Below are 17963 nucleotides of genomic sequence, written 5' to 3'. Positions count from 1 at the left end.
CCCCATTTGCTGGTCTCCGATAGGAGTCCAAGATGGTGGATCCGCGCTGCGTTAGCTGGTAGGGGACCTCTGCATGAATCTCTCCTCGCTCTCCATTCTTTGTCAGTTTTCTCACTCCATCTGGTGCTTGGCTGAGTTCTTTATCTCTTCATTTGATGTTTTAGGGTTTCAGGATTGCTGTATTCTCTGTTTGGCTTAGTTTTTCGGATCTTTGCTATGGAGGGACGGCATGGTGCTTCTGTCTAGAGCGCCATTTTGCCAGAACTCCAGATATTTTTTAAGACTTAGTATTAAATCTAACTCTTCAGTGAATCATTATTTCCCCAGTATAAAGAAATTTCAGAGGAGACTCAAATTCCTTGGCTGTCAACCTCTGTCTTTCTAAAGACATTTATCACTTTTATCTTGTATTGTTAGTTATTCATTAATTATTAAACATGTATTTATTAAGCACTTGCCAAATAAGATGTTAATGACATATCCCAATTGGGTTGTGAGAGTACAAGAGAGAAGGGATTGCATATTCTGGTAAGAATTTAAAACTATTAGAAAACCAGCTAAAAGCTATTGTACTTTTTATTATCACCAGATTCCAGCAATTCTAAACAGTATCAGTGATAAAATACTCCTGCCATCTAAGTATTTTGTTGGTCCAAGCTCTAAACATTGTTGGGTTACCATTGCGTTTCTATTATGTGTATGTAGGGTCCCTGGGTGGAGCGAATGGTTTTCACTCGACTACTAACCTAAGGTTGGCAGTTTGAACCCACCCAGCGGCATTTTGGAAGAAAGGCCTGGCAATCTGCTTTCTGAAAGATTACGGCCAAGAAAACCCTATGGAGCAATGGGTTTGGTTCTGGTTTTTGTACGTGTATGGATATTTCTTTGTATATGTACAGTTAGCCTCCAGCACATATGAACTCAACTATATACATTTGTTCCAAAAGTAAATCCATAGTGATTTTGAATCATTTCAAATTTAAAACAGTGAAACATAGTGCAATTTGTGAGGTGTCATATTTTTGTTTGTTAAGTGCAAATTTAGGTTTGTTCATGATGTATTGTATTGAATTTGAATAAGTTTGGAAATTATTCTTCTTCTTAAATTGTTGATCACTATAAACTTAGAGAAAAATCAAGAAACTGATGGTTAGTACTTATTTTTACAGAATTATTGCTGAAAATTATTCTAGTGTTTAATGGAGGGGGATGTAAAGAATGATCCACTGTGGGTATCACATACAATAGGTACACTCTTAGTGTTAGATACTGTCTTAGTCATCTAGTGCTGCTATAACAGAAATACCACAAGTGGATGGCTTTAACGAAGAGAAATTTATTCTCTCACAGTCCAGTAGGCTACAAATCCAAATTCAGGGCATCAGCTCCAGGGGAAGGCTTTCTCTCTCTGTCGGCTCTGGAGGAGGTCCTCGTCATGCATCAGTCTTCCCTTGGGCTGGGAGCATCTCAGTGCAGTAACCTCAGGTCCAAAGGATATGCTCTGCTCCTGGCACTGCTTTCTTGGTGGTATGAGGTCCCCGTGTCTCTCTGCTTGCTTCTCTCTTTTATATCTCAAAAGAGATTGGCTTAAAAGTAATCTTGTAGACCTCATCAATATAACTGCCTCTAGTCCATCTTATTACATCATAGTGATAGCATTTACAACACATAGGGAAATCACATCAGATGATAACATGGTAGACAATCATACAATACTGGGAATCATGACCTAGCCAAGTTGATACACACATTTTTTGGCGGACACAATTCAGTCCATGACAAAGGCATTAATTTTTTATAGATTAAAAAAATAGGGACTTGGAGAATTAAATAACATTTTGTAGGTCATGGAGCAAAACATTAACAGAGATGGTATTTGAATCCAAGCTTGCCTTATTTACTGTAGCCTTTCTGCATCTTCTCATACAGTAGAGCTAAGTTGCTTGTATTGCACTTATTTCACCATTAGAAAAATGTTTTGTGTTGAAGGACAAAACTGCCTTTCCCCTCAAAAAGAAAATTCAAGGACTAAATATGTATGCTTTGTGTCTTTGTAAACAATAACATCACTAAGACACTACCTGTAACAGCACCAGTTTTAGCTGGTGTCTTAGTCATCTAGTGCTGTTCTAACAGAAATACCACAAGTGGATGGCTTTTAACAAGAGAAATTTATTCTCTCACAGTCTAGTAGGCTACAAGTCCAAATTCAAGGCATCAACTCCAGGAGAAGGCTTTCTTTCTCTGTTGGCTCTGGAGGAAGGTCCTTGTGATGCATCAGTCTTCTCTTGATCTGGGAGCATCTCAGTGCAGGAACCTCAGGTCCAAAGGATGCTCTCTGCTCCCAGCACTGCTTTCTTGGTGGTGTGGGGTTCCATGTGTCTCTGCTCGCTTCTCTCTTTTATATCTCAAGAGCGATTGGATTAAGACACTATCTAATCTTGTAAACCTCATCAGTGTAAACTCATCATAGTGATAGAGTTTACAACACATAAGGAGATCACATATAACCTCATCATAGTGATAGAGTTTACAACACATAAGGAAATCACATTAGATTACACAATCATACAATACCGGCAATCATGACCTAGCCAAGTTGATATATTTTGGGGGGACACAATTCAATCCATGACAGTTGGTGATACAATCATGTTGGTAAATCTTTATTTTTTTTTTTTCCTTTTTGTCAGAATGATGTAGGAGGACAACGCAGTCTGATAAACAAATGGACAACTTTTCTTAAGGCCAGATTGATTTGCTCAATTCCTGGAAGTGATGGGGCAGATACTCATTTTGATGAGCTTCGTAAGTTGCACACTCCTTCTTACTTAACAAAGGCTTACTAAGTAATTCAGTATTTATTTTATTTCAGCCCAAAGTCTTATTATATAGCTCACCACAGGTTGCAGAAATGGTCCTTACTAAGCTTACACACATCAAAGCACATAAAGATGCTCTAGGTCTGGGCACATTGGAATGAAAGCAGATCCTTTCTTTGTAAGAGTCCTCAAAGTCAGTGAAGGAAAGAAAACTCCAGCAAGAGACAGAAAGGTATTAGCTCCGGGACAGCAACGTTCAACCTGTCCATTTTCTATGCAGTCTCTCCCTTTGGAAGGAACCACCCTTTCAGGTGGGAAGAACTTGGGTTCCTTATTCTATGGATGCCCTCTGCTGGATACCACAGGAGGTTTGGTGACCTGTGTCCTTCAGACTCATTAATAAAAAGAAAACTCTGGAACATTAGAAGAGATTCTTCTCTTTCACTTCACCTTCTTATCTCCCTCAAAGCTAATTCTAGACGGATTTTTTTTCTTTTCGGTTGAGTGTAAATTTAGCATCATTCACTTTTATCTCCTTGAATTTGTTTGTGTTTTTGCCATGGAATGTAAAAAAATGATTATCCATAACAGTAAGTGGTTTCAGTAGTATTATATTATACAATAGTAAAAGATATATTTAATATTTATAGATGGCTTCTCATGTATATAATGCACACTCACATCTTAAGCAATCTTTCAAAAGACATTATTTGCACATAATTTAATATCCATACTGCACTAATTACATGTATAGCTTGTAGCTATTTTCATATTGTACCAAAAATGAAATTAAATTGCTAATAAGTTGACACTATTTCAAGACAATGTCATCTTTACACTGGAGGGTAAAAATAGCCTGTGATTTAGGTTGACATTCTGTATGAATTTATGTACTCTTAGTTGGAAAAGTCATGGAGATTGTCAATGAACCATTTCACTTATAGATGATTCAAGTAAACGCCTAAGGGGTTAAATGTTTAAATCAATGTCACACAGCTAATGAGTAAAGCATTTTTTTAACTATAATGTCTTAGGTCATAATATAGTGGCTCTCATTGTTATCTTAATTTTACACACTGTTTAAATAGAGTCTCATAAATATTGCAACGTTCAAGAAAAGAACATTTTTATAATACTGGAAAATAAAAATATATTTTTTCCCATTTATAGAAGATATTTACTTACTCCCCACAAGAGATGAAAGAAATCCTGTAGTATACGGAGTTTTTACTACAACCAGGTATGTTCAGAAAAATATTATTAATCCACCTAGAGAATTTTTATGTGTATGTAAGCCAATATAGTTATATATTATTTTTGTCCCTGGCTTTTAGATAGCATGGAGCCCTAGTGGTACCGTGGTTAAGAGCTATGGCGAGCTATGGCTGCTACCCAAAAGGTTGGCAGTTCGTACCACCAGCTGCTCTTTGGAGACCTACGGGGCTGTTATGCTCTGTCCTGTAGGGTTGCTATGAGTTGAAATCGACTTGACGGCAGTGGGTTTGGTTTTGGGTTTTTTAGATAGCATGTCGTACACCTGTCTGCATTTTACTTTTTTACTTAGTGTTTCACCGAAATATTTTAATACCAATACATGAAAAGTTTTGTTCTTTTTACAGCAGCATAGTATCCTCTGTATTAATTACCATAATTTATTTAACCAGTGCCTTGTACATGGACATTTCTGTTATTTCCAAACTTTTGCTGTTACAAATAATGTTGCAGTGACTAACCTTGTACACGTGCCATTCCCCACACCAGCAAGCATATTTGTGGGATAAATTCCCAGACTAAACTTACTGGGTCAAAAAGTATATGCATACACAATCATAATTAGAAATACTTCCAAACTATCTGTCATAGAGTTTGTACTAAATAAATGCTGCATTGTTATTGTTGGTTTGGATATAGTCATGAGATTATTTTATTTGCACTTCGTCATTACCTCATAAGGATGGGAGTGGATCTTATTATCACCATTTTACAGTTTTACTAATTTAGGCAAAGGAAATTTGCATTACTTGCCCAGAGAAGATAAGCTAATTAGTAAAAATGAGACTCGAACTGAAGATGTGTTCCTAATTTCTGTCCCTTTATCCCTGTCATCTTTCTGCATAACACTGTCCTGTACTTGTCTTTGAGACACTGACTTTCTTAAAAGTTGTACCAACATATGAAGATTTCTCAAAGTATATGTGAGCACTACTCTCTTAGTTTTATTTAATTTGGTAGCTTAAGCTTGATCTTTACTCTTGATACATATCACTGCCTATAACACATTCTTTGAAATACTTTTCACCCTTTTGAACAGCTCTGCTATCAATCTTATCAATGCATATCGATATTGGTATTGGAGGAATTGGAGGTATTGATACTGGTATTAGAGGAATGGTCTCACTGCCTTCTTTTGGATAAATGTTTTAAGTATTTTGCATGTAAATTATAGTTTAACTTTCTTTTTGTTGTCTGAGCCTCATTTAATTCACAATATGTTATGTAAAAACTAAAATGCTCTATTAGGTCAAAATATATTTCAAGTCAGTTTGATTTATTGTAAGATACTGAATGTGAATATTTACATACAAGAGTAAAGAAGATATGCTAAGATGCTCTTATTTTGTACTCCATTTTTTCCATTAATTTGTATTTGAATATAAAAAAGATGCAGGAAGACCAGGTGCCTGTTACTCAAGTTAGGTATCTCAGCCCTAGTTCTCTTGGCACCTTTCCAGTCACAGGACTTTCTTTGAAGTCATTGTGTGTTCCACACACAAGGCACAAATATGTGCCAGGGAAATGTAGCCCCAAGACAGTTTTCTTTTTCGCCCCAAGTTTCTGCCCACCCAGGGTGTAAAGTTACAAGGCAATTCTTTGTTCTTGGTGTGCTTTGTTTTGTTTTTAATGCCTCCCTAAAGACTGAGGTAATGTCGGGATGTATGTCACATTCTTTGTCCAATGAAAGGACATAATTAACCTGTAATAACAGCAATACCATTAAGCATGATTCGTCATTGCTTTCAAATGTCATAGGTAGATCATGCGATGGGAGCGTCACCTCACTTCTTTAGCAGCCAGTTTTCCCCCTACTGCCTGTTTACCATCACCTCCCTATATTTCCCATTAATGTCATTCCAAGACTATTAATAGTTGAAATACTCATACTAGAGAATCATTAGCTAATTTGTATGATGCTGAAATAATATTTCTGAGATCAGAAAGGATGATCTCTTTTTTAAGATCTTAAATCATTGAATATTTTAGATTCAAGGAAAATGATTTTAATTTTCAGGAATAAAACAAAAAAGGAAACATCTGATGACAGTGTGACCACTTGTCATCATTAGTTTGTAATAAATCTGTAGAATTCCTATAGAGCTTTTCTGCTTTTTAATAATGTGGACTCCCATCCTGTGTGATTATGATTAACTTTAAGAATTGGATAAGTTATAATTTATAAACTCAAAGTCAAAGAGGAGCAAAGAAGGTTGTTTCAACATTTTTAAGGTAGTTTAAAATCATATGAGGAACTTATTTAATAGCACGTGTTTATGGACATTCACTCACTTTATAGAAAAAAGATAAGTGAGAGAATTATTATCCACATATCTAAAGGATTTCTTTTTTTTTTGAGAAATAGGTAATATAACTTTTTATTTTCTAAGCATTTTAGAAAGAACTATGTTATAATAGTTTCAATAAAATTCAAGAACATATGGATAAATATAATGCTCTTTCCTTTATAGTATTCCTTATCCATGAATTTTTCTAGATAATTCCAGTTATCCATTGGTGTCAGTTTAGATGTCATCTCCTCCCTAAAAACTTACGTGGCAGCCTTTACTGGTTACTCATCCATGTACCACTGTAGCTTCCTGTCATTACTCATACTTGGCGTAGTTCTTATCACACTTTGTTCAGCATTACTGGCTATAATCTCCTTCAGGGCAGACACATTTAATCTACATTCCTTAGCACATAGTATGTGCTCAATCATTTTTGTCTACAGTATTTGGAACATAGTATGTGCTCAATAAATGTCGGTTGAATGAATCCGTAAGTGATTGAATCCTGTTTTCTTTCAGCTCCATCTTCAAAGGTTCGGCTGTTTGTGTGTATAGCATGGCTGACATCAGGGCTGTTTTTAATGGCCCATATGCTCATAAGGAAAGTGCAGACCATCGTTGGGTGCAATATGATGGAAGAATTCCTTATCCCCGACCTGGCACAGTATGTATCTAGCCTAACTATCAAATTATTATCTTAAGCCTATGTTACAGTTCTAACTCTGCTGTAATGAATTATGCTATTCACTACAGAAACATGTTTACTGATGAGGAATCTCAGGCACAGACAGGCACAGTAATTTGCCCAAGGTCACAGAGCTAATAAATGGTGGAGCTGGGTTTTGAACCCAGATTCTTTGGCTGCAGAGTCCACGCTCCTGGTCCTTATACTATGCTACTGTGTTCAAGAAATTTATGTTAAGTTGTATTTGTTTTCTTCTTCCCTCTAAGATCTCTGATTAACTATCTTTTTTTTTGGATGGGCGTGGTTAAAATTCAGAAAGGAGCCCTACCTGGGGATACTTTTACCCATATGAGTATCCAGGCATTAAATATCATAGGCCATCACATTCTAAACTGTTTCTACATAAGTTTGTTTCAAAAAATAACAACTGAAATCATTCAGACCACTTCATTTTTAATTTCAATTACCTTGTTATTTTAGCAGAAAGGATTTGTGGGTGAAACCATCTACATGAATTGTAGTAAATTGTGTACATATGTAGATATAGAAGTTGTATGCTATAATATTCAGGAATTGGAAATAATTATCAAAATGATTCCATGCCGATGCATCAAGATTCCATTATTTTTCAATTATACTGTAAGCTAAAGATGCTGCAGAGGTGGTCATTAGTTATTGTCACCACTTTCCCTGCCTTTGTCTAAAAGAGCTATAAATTTTACATGAGGCTGAAAGACAACTCACATTTTACAAGACTGTTCTCATAAGTATACAACTTCCAAACTACCAAACTACCAAAGAAATGCTTAATTTTATATATATATATAAATTTGGGAAAGGAAAAACATTACCAGGCATAAGGAAGGGCCATTGAAGAGATATTCTTTATCCTTTCTAAACATCTATATTTCTCATGGAATCCCTGTGATTTTTAAAAAATGTGTTAGCACTTTTGCATCTGATGCTAAGCTTGAGAATTATGCCTTGTAACTAATTTTTGTCTACAGCCCACACTCAGGCCACAGTTAGTAATGGAGACAGAAAGACAAATTTTCCACAGAGGACTCCACTACATACTCTCTTTGATATGTTTGATTGTGTCAGTCTGAGGAACTTAGATAAAAATATCCTAGTTACTGTCAAAATTAATTTAATTCTGTCTTAATTATCTAGTGCTGCTATAACAGAAATACCACAAGTGGATGGCTTTGATAAACAGAAATTTATTCTCTCAGTCTAGGAGCTAGCAGTCCAAATTCATGGCGCTAGCGCCCCGGGAAGCCTTTCTCTCTCTGTCCGTTTTGGGGGAAGGTCCTTGTCATTAATCTTCCCCTGGTCTAGGAGCTTCTCAGCACAGGGACCCCAGGTCCAAAGATGCACTTCACTCCTGGTGCCTCTTTCTTAATGGCATGAGGTTCACCTCCTCTGCTCGCTTCTCTCTCCTTTTTTCTCTTGTAAGATAAAAGGTGATGCAGACCACACCCCAGGGAAACTCCCCTTACATTGGATCAGGGCTATGTCCTGAGTAAGAGTGTTACATCCTACCCTAATCCTCTTTAACATAACCTAATCTTGCTTCATTAACCACAGGCAGAGATTAAGATTTACAACACATAGGAAAATAACATCAGATCCCAAATTGGAGGAAAACCACACAATACTGTGAAACGTGACCTAGCCAAGGTGATACGCATTTTCAGTGGACACAATTCAATCCATAACATTCCACCCTTTGGCCCCCCCAAAATTCATGTCCTTACCACATGTATAACACAGTCGCCCCATCATATCATCCCAAAAGTCTTAAATCAACTCCAAGTCCAAATTCCATCCTGGACAAAATTCTTCTTCATCTGTGAAATCTAGAGTACAAATTATTTGCTTCCAAAGTACAATGGTGGAACAGGCACAAGGCAGACATTTCGATTACAAATAGGAGAAATTGGAGGGCAAGAAAGGATAACAGGCACCAAGTAAGTCAGCAGAACACAATACATTAGCTCTTGAGGCTTGAAAATAACCCTCTGTTCTCGAGACCATTTAGGCAATGGCCTTGCCCTCCAGATTCTGTGTGTTAGCCACACTCTCCAGATTCTGGATGGAGGCCCCTCGGCTCTAGGCTTCAGCTCTGCCTTCCAGGCCCACTTGGATGGCAACTCTGCTCCCTCAGATTTGGGCATACCATTCTCCTAATCCATCCTAGTGGTGACCCTATACCCCCTTGCCACAGCAGGCCCCATTCTTCTGCCCCTTGGGCATGGCAGCTCTGCCCCCATCAGTTTTAGGCAGCTGATCTGGCCCCGTTCCACTGTCACTCATGAAAGGCAGCCCCACACTCAGGAACGGAGTTGGTGAAGATCTAGCACTTTGTAATACCAGAGGTCATGGCTCTAGTCTTTGAGATTGAGGCAACTCTGCTTCCTGTGTTCCTTACCTCTTCAACTTCTGCTTTCTGGTTCCTTGGCATCTCGGCCCCTCAGGCCTCTTGGGCCCGACTGGCATCTGCCCTGCTTGGGCAAGTGTTCCAAAGCTCTTAGCTCTACTGGTAACTGCTTGGAGGTACCCCATTCTTCGAGTAAAACTCAGCTGGAAGGTGCTCAGCTCTCTTGCTTTGTGGGTCAGCAAGCTTAGCTTCACTAATCAGTACCCAGAGCCACTGCACTCTGCCAGGAAGCCTCCTGTGCAAAGGCACTCAGCTCCCTTGCTCTGTGGGTCAGTTCCTGCATTGTCTTGTGCCAGTCTCCTGGTTCTGTTGCCGCCATTTCTGTACTGCTGTTTCTTGCCATCTGTGCTGTCTCTGGTGTTACAGCTCTCCTCACTTCCTTCTGAGTCCTCACCAGAATTGTCTTTGATGTCCATGATTCCACCAACAGTCTCTTCAAGGAAATCTAGGCTTTTACTATTATGTACTTAAAAACTCTTCCAGCCTCTACCCATTACTCAATTCCAAAACAATTTCCACATTGTACATATCTGTTAGAGCAGCATCTCACTCCCAGTGCCAAATTCTGTCTTAATTATCTAGTGCTACCATAACAGAAATACCACAAATGGATGGCTTTAACCAACAGAAATTTATTCTCCCAAAGTCTAGGAGGCTTGAGGTCTGAATTCACGGAGCCAGCTCCTGGGGAAGGCTTTCTCTCTCTGTCGGTTCTGGGGGAAGGTCCTTGTCATCAATCTTCCCCTGGTCTAGGAGCCTCTCAGCATGAGGGCCCTGGGTCCAAAGGACACGCTCTGCTGCCAGCACTTCTTTCTTGGTGGTATGAGGTCCCTCTCCTTTCTGCTTGTTCCTCTCTCCTTTTATCACTTGTAAGATAAAAGGTGATGCAGGCTACTCTCCAGGAAAATCCCCCTTACATCCATTCAGGGCTGTGACCTGAGTAAGGGTGTTGCCAAAAACCCATTGCCATCAAGTCGATTCTGGTGTTGCATCCCACCCTAATCCTCTTTAACATAGCCTAATCTCACCTCATTAACCACAGGCAGAGATTAGAATTTACAACACACAGGAAAATTATATCAGGTCATAAATTGGAAGACAACCACACAATACCAGGAATCATGGCCTAGCCAAGTTGATACACATTTTTGGGAGACACAATTCAATCCATAACAATTTTACCTTATGGTTTTAGTTAAAAGGGGTTTCTTTCTTGTTGTTCTGAACTCAGCTCGGGTTGTATCTATGCTTGTTTATATAAAGAGCAACCACATAAGCCAGTCTAAATTAATTTATGTAAAGCATTAATGATATAATAATAGTATCAATAGTATTAATGCTATTATTATTAAAATAATATTTTTAACATTTGAATTGACCAGCCTTTTCCAATTGGTTTCTTTAAGAATAGTGATGACCACTCCTACTGACCAGTTTCCCAGAACTATCTGGAAAGCTATAGTAGTCAAAGGAAATCAATCATTTCCAAGTAATTAGTCCCTGGGTGGCACAAATGGTTAAGTGCTCAACTACTAGCCCAAAGGCTGGCGGTTTGAATCCACCCAGAGGCACCTCGGAAGGCAGGTTGGTGATCTGCTTCGAGCAGGTCACAGCCTTGAAAACCCTATAAAGCAATTCTACTCTGCACACGTGGGATTACCATGAGTCAAAATCAACTTGACAGCAACTAAAAACAAAGTTCTTTCTATGTTCTCTTTGAAATTACTAGGACCAAATAATGTTCAAATGTATAATCTCTTTACTTCATTGCTTCTTTAGTCATATTTGTTCTTAATGATATTTGTGATTTGCATACATTGCTATTACTGTGGTTTTCTACATTGTATTTTACATTTGGAATGCTGATGTTGAAGTTACGAATATCTTATCTGTTATGAAATTCTGTTACACATATATGTTTTTCACAAACTCCCTTTATATGATAAATACATTAATTTCCATTTTCAATAACCCTGCATTCATAAAATCATTACAATTGTATTTCATGGTATATCAAGTAATTGCATTTATAAAATTCAAAAATGTAAGAACTAGAATGTAAGACAGAGACAACATAGTATATAATTTGCGCTCATTTTACAAGGAGAAAATTTATGCCCATAATAATATTAAATAACTTTCCCAATATATCTCCAAAATCAGAATAATGAAGAGAAAGGCTGGAGTTTTCTGAACAGTCTTCTGTCCTATACACCTGATTGATAAATGTGATAAACTGTTCAATGCCCTAACTAAAATTAATTCCATTTATTTTTACATAATCTCCTGGCATTCTCTCTCATTTTTTTTTTTTAATTTCAGTTTGTTTTACAAGTGAAGCTATGATTCATCCTATTTTCTACAGGCTTCCAATTCAGAAATTTTCGTCAGAAAAAACATTATTGAACACTCATGATCCAGATGCTGTGATAAGCACATATATATTATTTCATTACATTCTTATGACAACATGGTAGGGTATATATTTATTATCCCAATTTTATGGATAAGAAAAAGCCCATCAGGGTTAAGCACATGTTCAAGGTCTTAGCTTGTGAAGTGCTGGGACTGGGATTAAATTTAGATCTACCAATTCCTGCCTTTCATACATGAGACCTGGGTTAGGTTCCTGGCCAATGTACCTCACGCACAGCCACCACCTGTTTGTCAGTTGAGATTTGCGTATTGCTGTGATACTGAACAGGTTTCAGTGGAGCTTCCAGACTAAGAGGTACTAGGAAGAAAGGCCTGGCAACCTACGTCTGAAAATCAGCTATTGCTGAATGATTGGCTTTCTATGAAATGGTCAGAACATTTTTGAAAGTCCCTTCATATTTAAGCCAAAATTTTTAAGTAGACTATTAAAATCATCTTTTACTTTTTATTTTCTGTGTCCATATTGATCTTAATGTTAAATTCTAAGTTGTTCTTCCCAGTAGTGACTTCTGTTGACATTATCACTAAATTAAATAAACACTACAAGTTTCAGCATGCCATAGCTACTGTAATTTTTTAGTTTTGATAGAATGCTGTACTTTCTGTGACATAAAGTCAAATTAAACTCTTAACATTACCATGATATCACTACTCTATAATGTTAATATGCCTGGAAATTCAAGGATGCACAACGATACATTTACAGAGTCGCTTCTGCCCTCTGGTGTTCAAACAGGATATCTGCACAAACTGTGTTTTGCTTCGATGGACTTTTTCAGTCATTACTGATCTGCTGGGTCTTGGTAATAAGTTCTAAATGAAATAAAATATAGAAGCATCCACCAAGAATGGTACAGGTTAGATATAGATGTCAAATTGAGGTCAGGCCAAAAAAAAAAAAAAAACAGGTTTCTAGAAAACTCAGAATCTAAGGAAGATTTGCAAAGACAGAAAATTTCATACTTGATTTCTTATAAAAAAATTTACTGTGTAGCTTTATTCTTTGTTCGTAAGAAATTTTAAAGACATATGCCTGAATGTAAAATATTAGTAACTGTGTACCTGAAAGCAAGTTTCAGTTTTTACATCATTCCCTTACCAAAAAGATGAGGAAAAAGTACTCCTTTTTGAAGTTCAAATATGTAAGAAATGAATGTTTCAATAATCTTGAATCCTTTTGCTATAGTTTTGGACAATTTGTAAACTTCTTATTTTATAAAAATGACAATTCATTTTTTTAATTCCATTATTTTCCCTCAAATGGTTAATGTTAAATTTTTTTAGCTTTTAAAGGTTGGACTTACATGTGAATTTCTACCTGGACTCCGTCTTTTGGTAGGCAGCACAAGGATGTAATTATGGGTACTACCTTCTAATTTCATATTTGATCTCGCTATGTGGACACTGGTGAATGATAAATATTTGAACTTTCCAGCAATAGCTTAAACACCAGCAAAAGCCATTCATTCTTTCATTGTAACTACTAAAAGGTGGTGCAAACGATGATTCTAGGGGTCCTTGTGAATTTTTTTATTCAAAAGTTTGAAACAAAGACACATCTCAGTAAACACCATGAAGTGGTAAAACTCACCCTAGACTGTATCTAAGGCTTGACTTTTTGCCCTAGCTCTGCCTCTTAAACTGACACTGGATAGATTGAATAAATGCTCGTTTTCTGCATTCTTTCTAATTTTGGTTATTGTTGGCTTTTGTTTGCTCTTCTTGTTTACTTTGAGAAGGAAGCATTAAAGTCACATAAAATATCAAAACCACTAAGCTAACTTCCTTCTTCTCATTTATTGCCTTTCCATGGTTTACATCTGAATAAAGTGTGTCCTTTTAGTGAGAAAAAGAGAAAAAATAATAATATTAAAACGTCCTGCAAAATCTTGAAGAATTGTTCAATTTCAATTAAACAATCTAAATAAACTTCTCCCCTCCCCAATTCTATTTTAAGAATTCAGATCTTTACAGAAATTGAATGTGACTTTTCAGAAGTAGGAAACCCTGGGGGCAAGTAGTGGTTCAGCGCTACAGCTGCTAACCGAAAGGTCAGCAGTTCAAATCCACCAGGCTGTCTTTGGAAACCCTATGGAGGAGTTCTACTTTGTCTTATAGAGTTGCTATGAGTCAGAATCGACTTGATGGTAACAGTTTCAGAAATCAGTCCATATATTAATCAACTACCTATTGCCATCGAGTCTTTTCCAGCTCATAGTGACTATAGGACAGAGTAGAACTGCCCCATAGGGTTTCCAAGGCTGTAATTTATACCAAAGCAGGAAAGGCTGGTGGGTTCGAACCCCCGACCTTCTGGTAGCAGCCAACCTTTTAACCACCGCACCACCAGGACTCCTTATTAATCAACTAGTTACCTTTATATATTATATTATGTTATGTTATATTGTTATGTTATATTATATTATATATATATAGCCCTGCATATATAGATGTAATGATACTTGACCTAGAACTAGACTGATTGCAGAAAATTTTCAACATTTGTTTTGGCTGATGTTCTCAACAGCAGGGGTTTGAAGTAACCATGGAATCAAAAGATTTCCAGAATTCTTTGGGCACCTTGTTCTCTATTCTTACTCTACCTAAAATGTTTGGTTTTGCAGTAATACAGTTCTCTATCCTGTAACATTATTTTCATAGACAAGTGATGGTACTATGTCTTTATCTCAAATAATCTCAAAATTCTGTTTTAGTAATCTCCTAATTTTTATGGTAGGTTATGACCTAGGCTGACCTATAAGAATATTCTTGATTATATTGTAGAAAAGAGTTTTAAGGTTGACTTACAAACATAAGTGTATCTGACCAAAGAAAACTTCATAATTCAAAATTAGTATTCTAATCTTTCTTTTGAGTTGAATAGTGTTATGTGATAGTCTGAGCACAGGAGCCCGACAAAATGCTCAGTGTAATGGAAGAATTCTCTCACACTTTCTCACGCTTTTCTCCCATTTATGCATAGCAGGAATGTAACTACGTTTTTGTTTTTGTTTTTGTTGCTCTTGTTTGTGTTGTTGTTTTAAGTAAGGATTGCCTACTTAATTTAAAATCCATGGAAAACTTTGGGGAAATATGCGTCAGTAGCCCATACATTCTTGCCTCTTTATCCCACTGAATTTACAGTTTTATTTTCATCCCAGCATTTTTTCACTGCAGGCCCTTCCACTTACTGGATAACACAACCATTGCTTGTGACCGCCTGTCTAAATTGCTGAGGATATCTTTAATTCTGTTCCTCTGAGTTCTAGTCCTAGAAGTGTGAAGCAGAGGCAGAAGCAAAGGCAGAACTAGAATCTGGATCTCCTGACTCCAAGTTCCTAGAACTGACTACCCTGAAAGGGGGGTGGGGAGTATTTTTACAAAGCATCACGATCACTTCTCTTTAACTATATATAGCCTGCATTTCTCTAAAATGGTACGATGCAACTGATTTCTAACATAAATCAAACTTTTCAGCTGGTTTTCAGCTTTCTTTTCCACAGGGTCAGGATTTGCTTTTAAAATGAAACTCTCCAAGTCCCAGGCTACTTACTTTGTGCAATAGCGTTTTGTTTTTTTTCTGGTGTAGATGTTCCTCCAAGAGAAAGGAGACATAAAAAAAAAAAAAAAAAAGCAATATCAATTCCCCCCTGTAGTTGTGCCCCTGGCCTATCTCTGATATTTAATATAGGGGCTTTTCTTGCCCATATCTGTTATAGATTGACACTTAGATGAATAAGCAGGAGGGATAGGATGACACCTATTACATTTGCATTTTTGTACTTTATAAATAAAAATCAGGCTTCCTTTACATATTTATTTTTCCTGGTTTGCCAAAAAGGAAAGCCTGGTTCAGACACCCGTTGTGCCACGTCTTCCCTCACGTTAGTCATTCCCCTGATTAGTTTAAAAGGAAACTGCAACCTGTAGAGAATAGCTTGAAGCAGCAGGGGGAGAAAACTTTGAACAGCTGTCTGGTGCCTTGCCAAGGGGCAAAGTTCTCTCATTGGATAAAAACCATTTTTCTCCTCTTATCCATTGCTTCCCGCTGCACTACTAAAGGCCCTATGCAAACAGGCAGATCTGCCAAGCATAACACGATCACACCTAACCAGCTGTGGCAGCCAGCCATGGGAGATAGGCGCTGAACCAGGGCGTTTTGCTGTTGGGTTTACCCTTTCATCTCAGAGTCTGTCTAGGCAGGTCCTCTTTTCTATTCCTGTGCTGGTCTGAATGTTTCCAGCAAGATGCTGTCATTTTAAAATTGGACAGTAGCTTTCTTTCTTTCCACCCCCAAATTTTAAACTGTCTTAGAGCGTTTTAAAAGAGTATGTAGAGACAAAGATAATGTCCCTGATTTACTCCCTGCACTTATAGGAGCTAAAGTGGTAGAAATCAGGCAAATGCTAAAAAGCAGAAAGAAATGATCCCCTAGAGTATATTCAGATAGTGTGTGCTAATACCTACGAATTAAAACTATATCTATAAAGAGAAAAACAATGCCCAGGAGATATATCTGCAATAGGACAATTTTCTAGGAACTTTTGAAGGAAAACAATTGAATATGACCATTTGAATTAGTCGTAGTATTTTTCCATACTTTCTTTTTTTTTTTTTTCCCTTTCCTTTATGGAATTTTTCTTTCTCAGTTTATTCTTACCTGCATATATTGCTTGGCATCTCGAATTATTATTAGATCTATGTGCTGCCCAGCTATATAATATCAAAGCAAAAATTCTACTGGTCTGAATGTACTGAAATAACAATATTTGGTTCAAACAGTACTGTCTTAAACCTCAGGGAGTAACTCTACCAAATCACTTTCATTTGTGAAAGCAGAGTGGAAACATGAGTCTGAGAGATCGCACATAGCAACCTGGAGGATAAAAATCTTATTCAAACACTGGCAGCATGCCATGACGAAAAGCTTGCCATAAGAAAAAAATATGTTTTCAAAGAAGATCATTTTATAATAGGCAGTAGAACCCAGGTTTTCCTTCTTTTCTTTTTTTCTTAGATTTTGTTACACTTCAACCTTTTGTCAGAGGTGGCCAATAAGAAAAATTATCATATTTGCTTCTTTGCTAACTGTTCATATGATCAGCTATATTTCCTTACATTAAAAATTCTAACTATTTAAAGCTTTGAGATCAAAACTGGGTCCAGGATATCATGATATAATTCTTTTGAAATGTCAGCTACTGCATAACTACAGCTGCAAAGTCAAAAGAGATTATTTTTTCTTTTAGTAGGAGAGCTTTTTCAAAAATATAATGCAGGTAAAATCTTGCTTTTGCTTTGATTCTAATGATAGACCAACCAGATGGTTCCATAGGCATCATAAGCTATAAATCCTATTATGAATGGCCTTTTACTGAGCCTTAAACATGCAGCCTAGGATTGGACAAGAGCTTTGTATCCTTTGAGCTCCATATCCATTTTGAGTCCCTGCTTAATCTATTAAATATAGGGTTTCTTCCATTATCGAGTTGACAGATTCTGCTTAACTGGAGGCTAAGTGCTGGCAACAATGACTGAAGACACAGGCTTAGATCTTTAGAGCAAAATCCAGTTAAGAATATGCTAAATAAGAACCAAATGGCAAACACAATGATAAAGAATAATGACGAGTCTGTGAAACAGTTTATAACATGGATGAATCTGGAGGACATTATGCTGAGTGAAATAAGTCAATCACAAAAGGAGAAATATTGTATAATACCACTTTTATAAAAGGTTAAGAATAAGCTTACACACAGAAAGCAACATTCTTTGATGGTTACCAGGGATGGGAGTGAGAGGGAGAGAGAATTACTTACTAGATAGTAAAACAAAAAAACCCTTTACTCCACTGGTCTCACCCCTTCGGTAGCAAGGGAGAATGAAGAGAACAGGATATAAGGAAAAGATTAGTCCAAAGGACTAACGGACCACAGCCACCAAGGCCTCCACTGGACTGAGTCCAGTACAGGTAGATGGTGCCCGGCTACCACCACTGCTACTACCACTGACTG

At 37.2% G+C, this 17963-nt stretch overlaps 1 protein-coding gene across 1 annotated transcript in view; it reads left to right on the top strand.

Annotated features, from left to right (window-relative positions):
• The window catches only part of SEMA3D (semaphorin 3D), a 162066-nt gene that overhangs the window by 112864 nt on the left and 31239 nt on the right, over nt 1-17963 (top strand). The window contains exons 8-10 of the mRNA XM_004381477.2: nt 2694-2808; nt 3993-4062; nt 6905-7049. Coding sequence (XP_004381534.1) covers nt 2694-2808; nt 3993-4062; nt 6905-7049 — 330 coding nt within the window. The remainder of the gene's footprint in view (nt 1-2693; nt 2809-3992; nt 4063-6904; nt 7050-17963) is intronic.

Source organism: Trichechus manatus, unplaced genomic scaffold (assembly GCF_000243295.1).
Source record: "Trichechus manatus latirostris isolate Lorelei unplaced genomic scaffold, TriManLat1.0 scaffold00085, whole genome shotgun sequence".
NCBI classification, from domain to species: Eukaryota; Metazoa; Chordata; class Mammalia; order Sirenia; family Trichechidae; genus Trichechus; species Trichechus manatus.
Note: the sequence above shows the minus strand (reverse complement) of the source record. Positions and strands in the feature narration are given on the sequence as shown.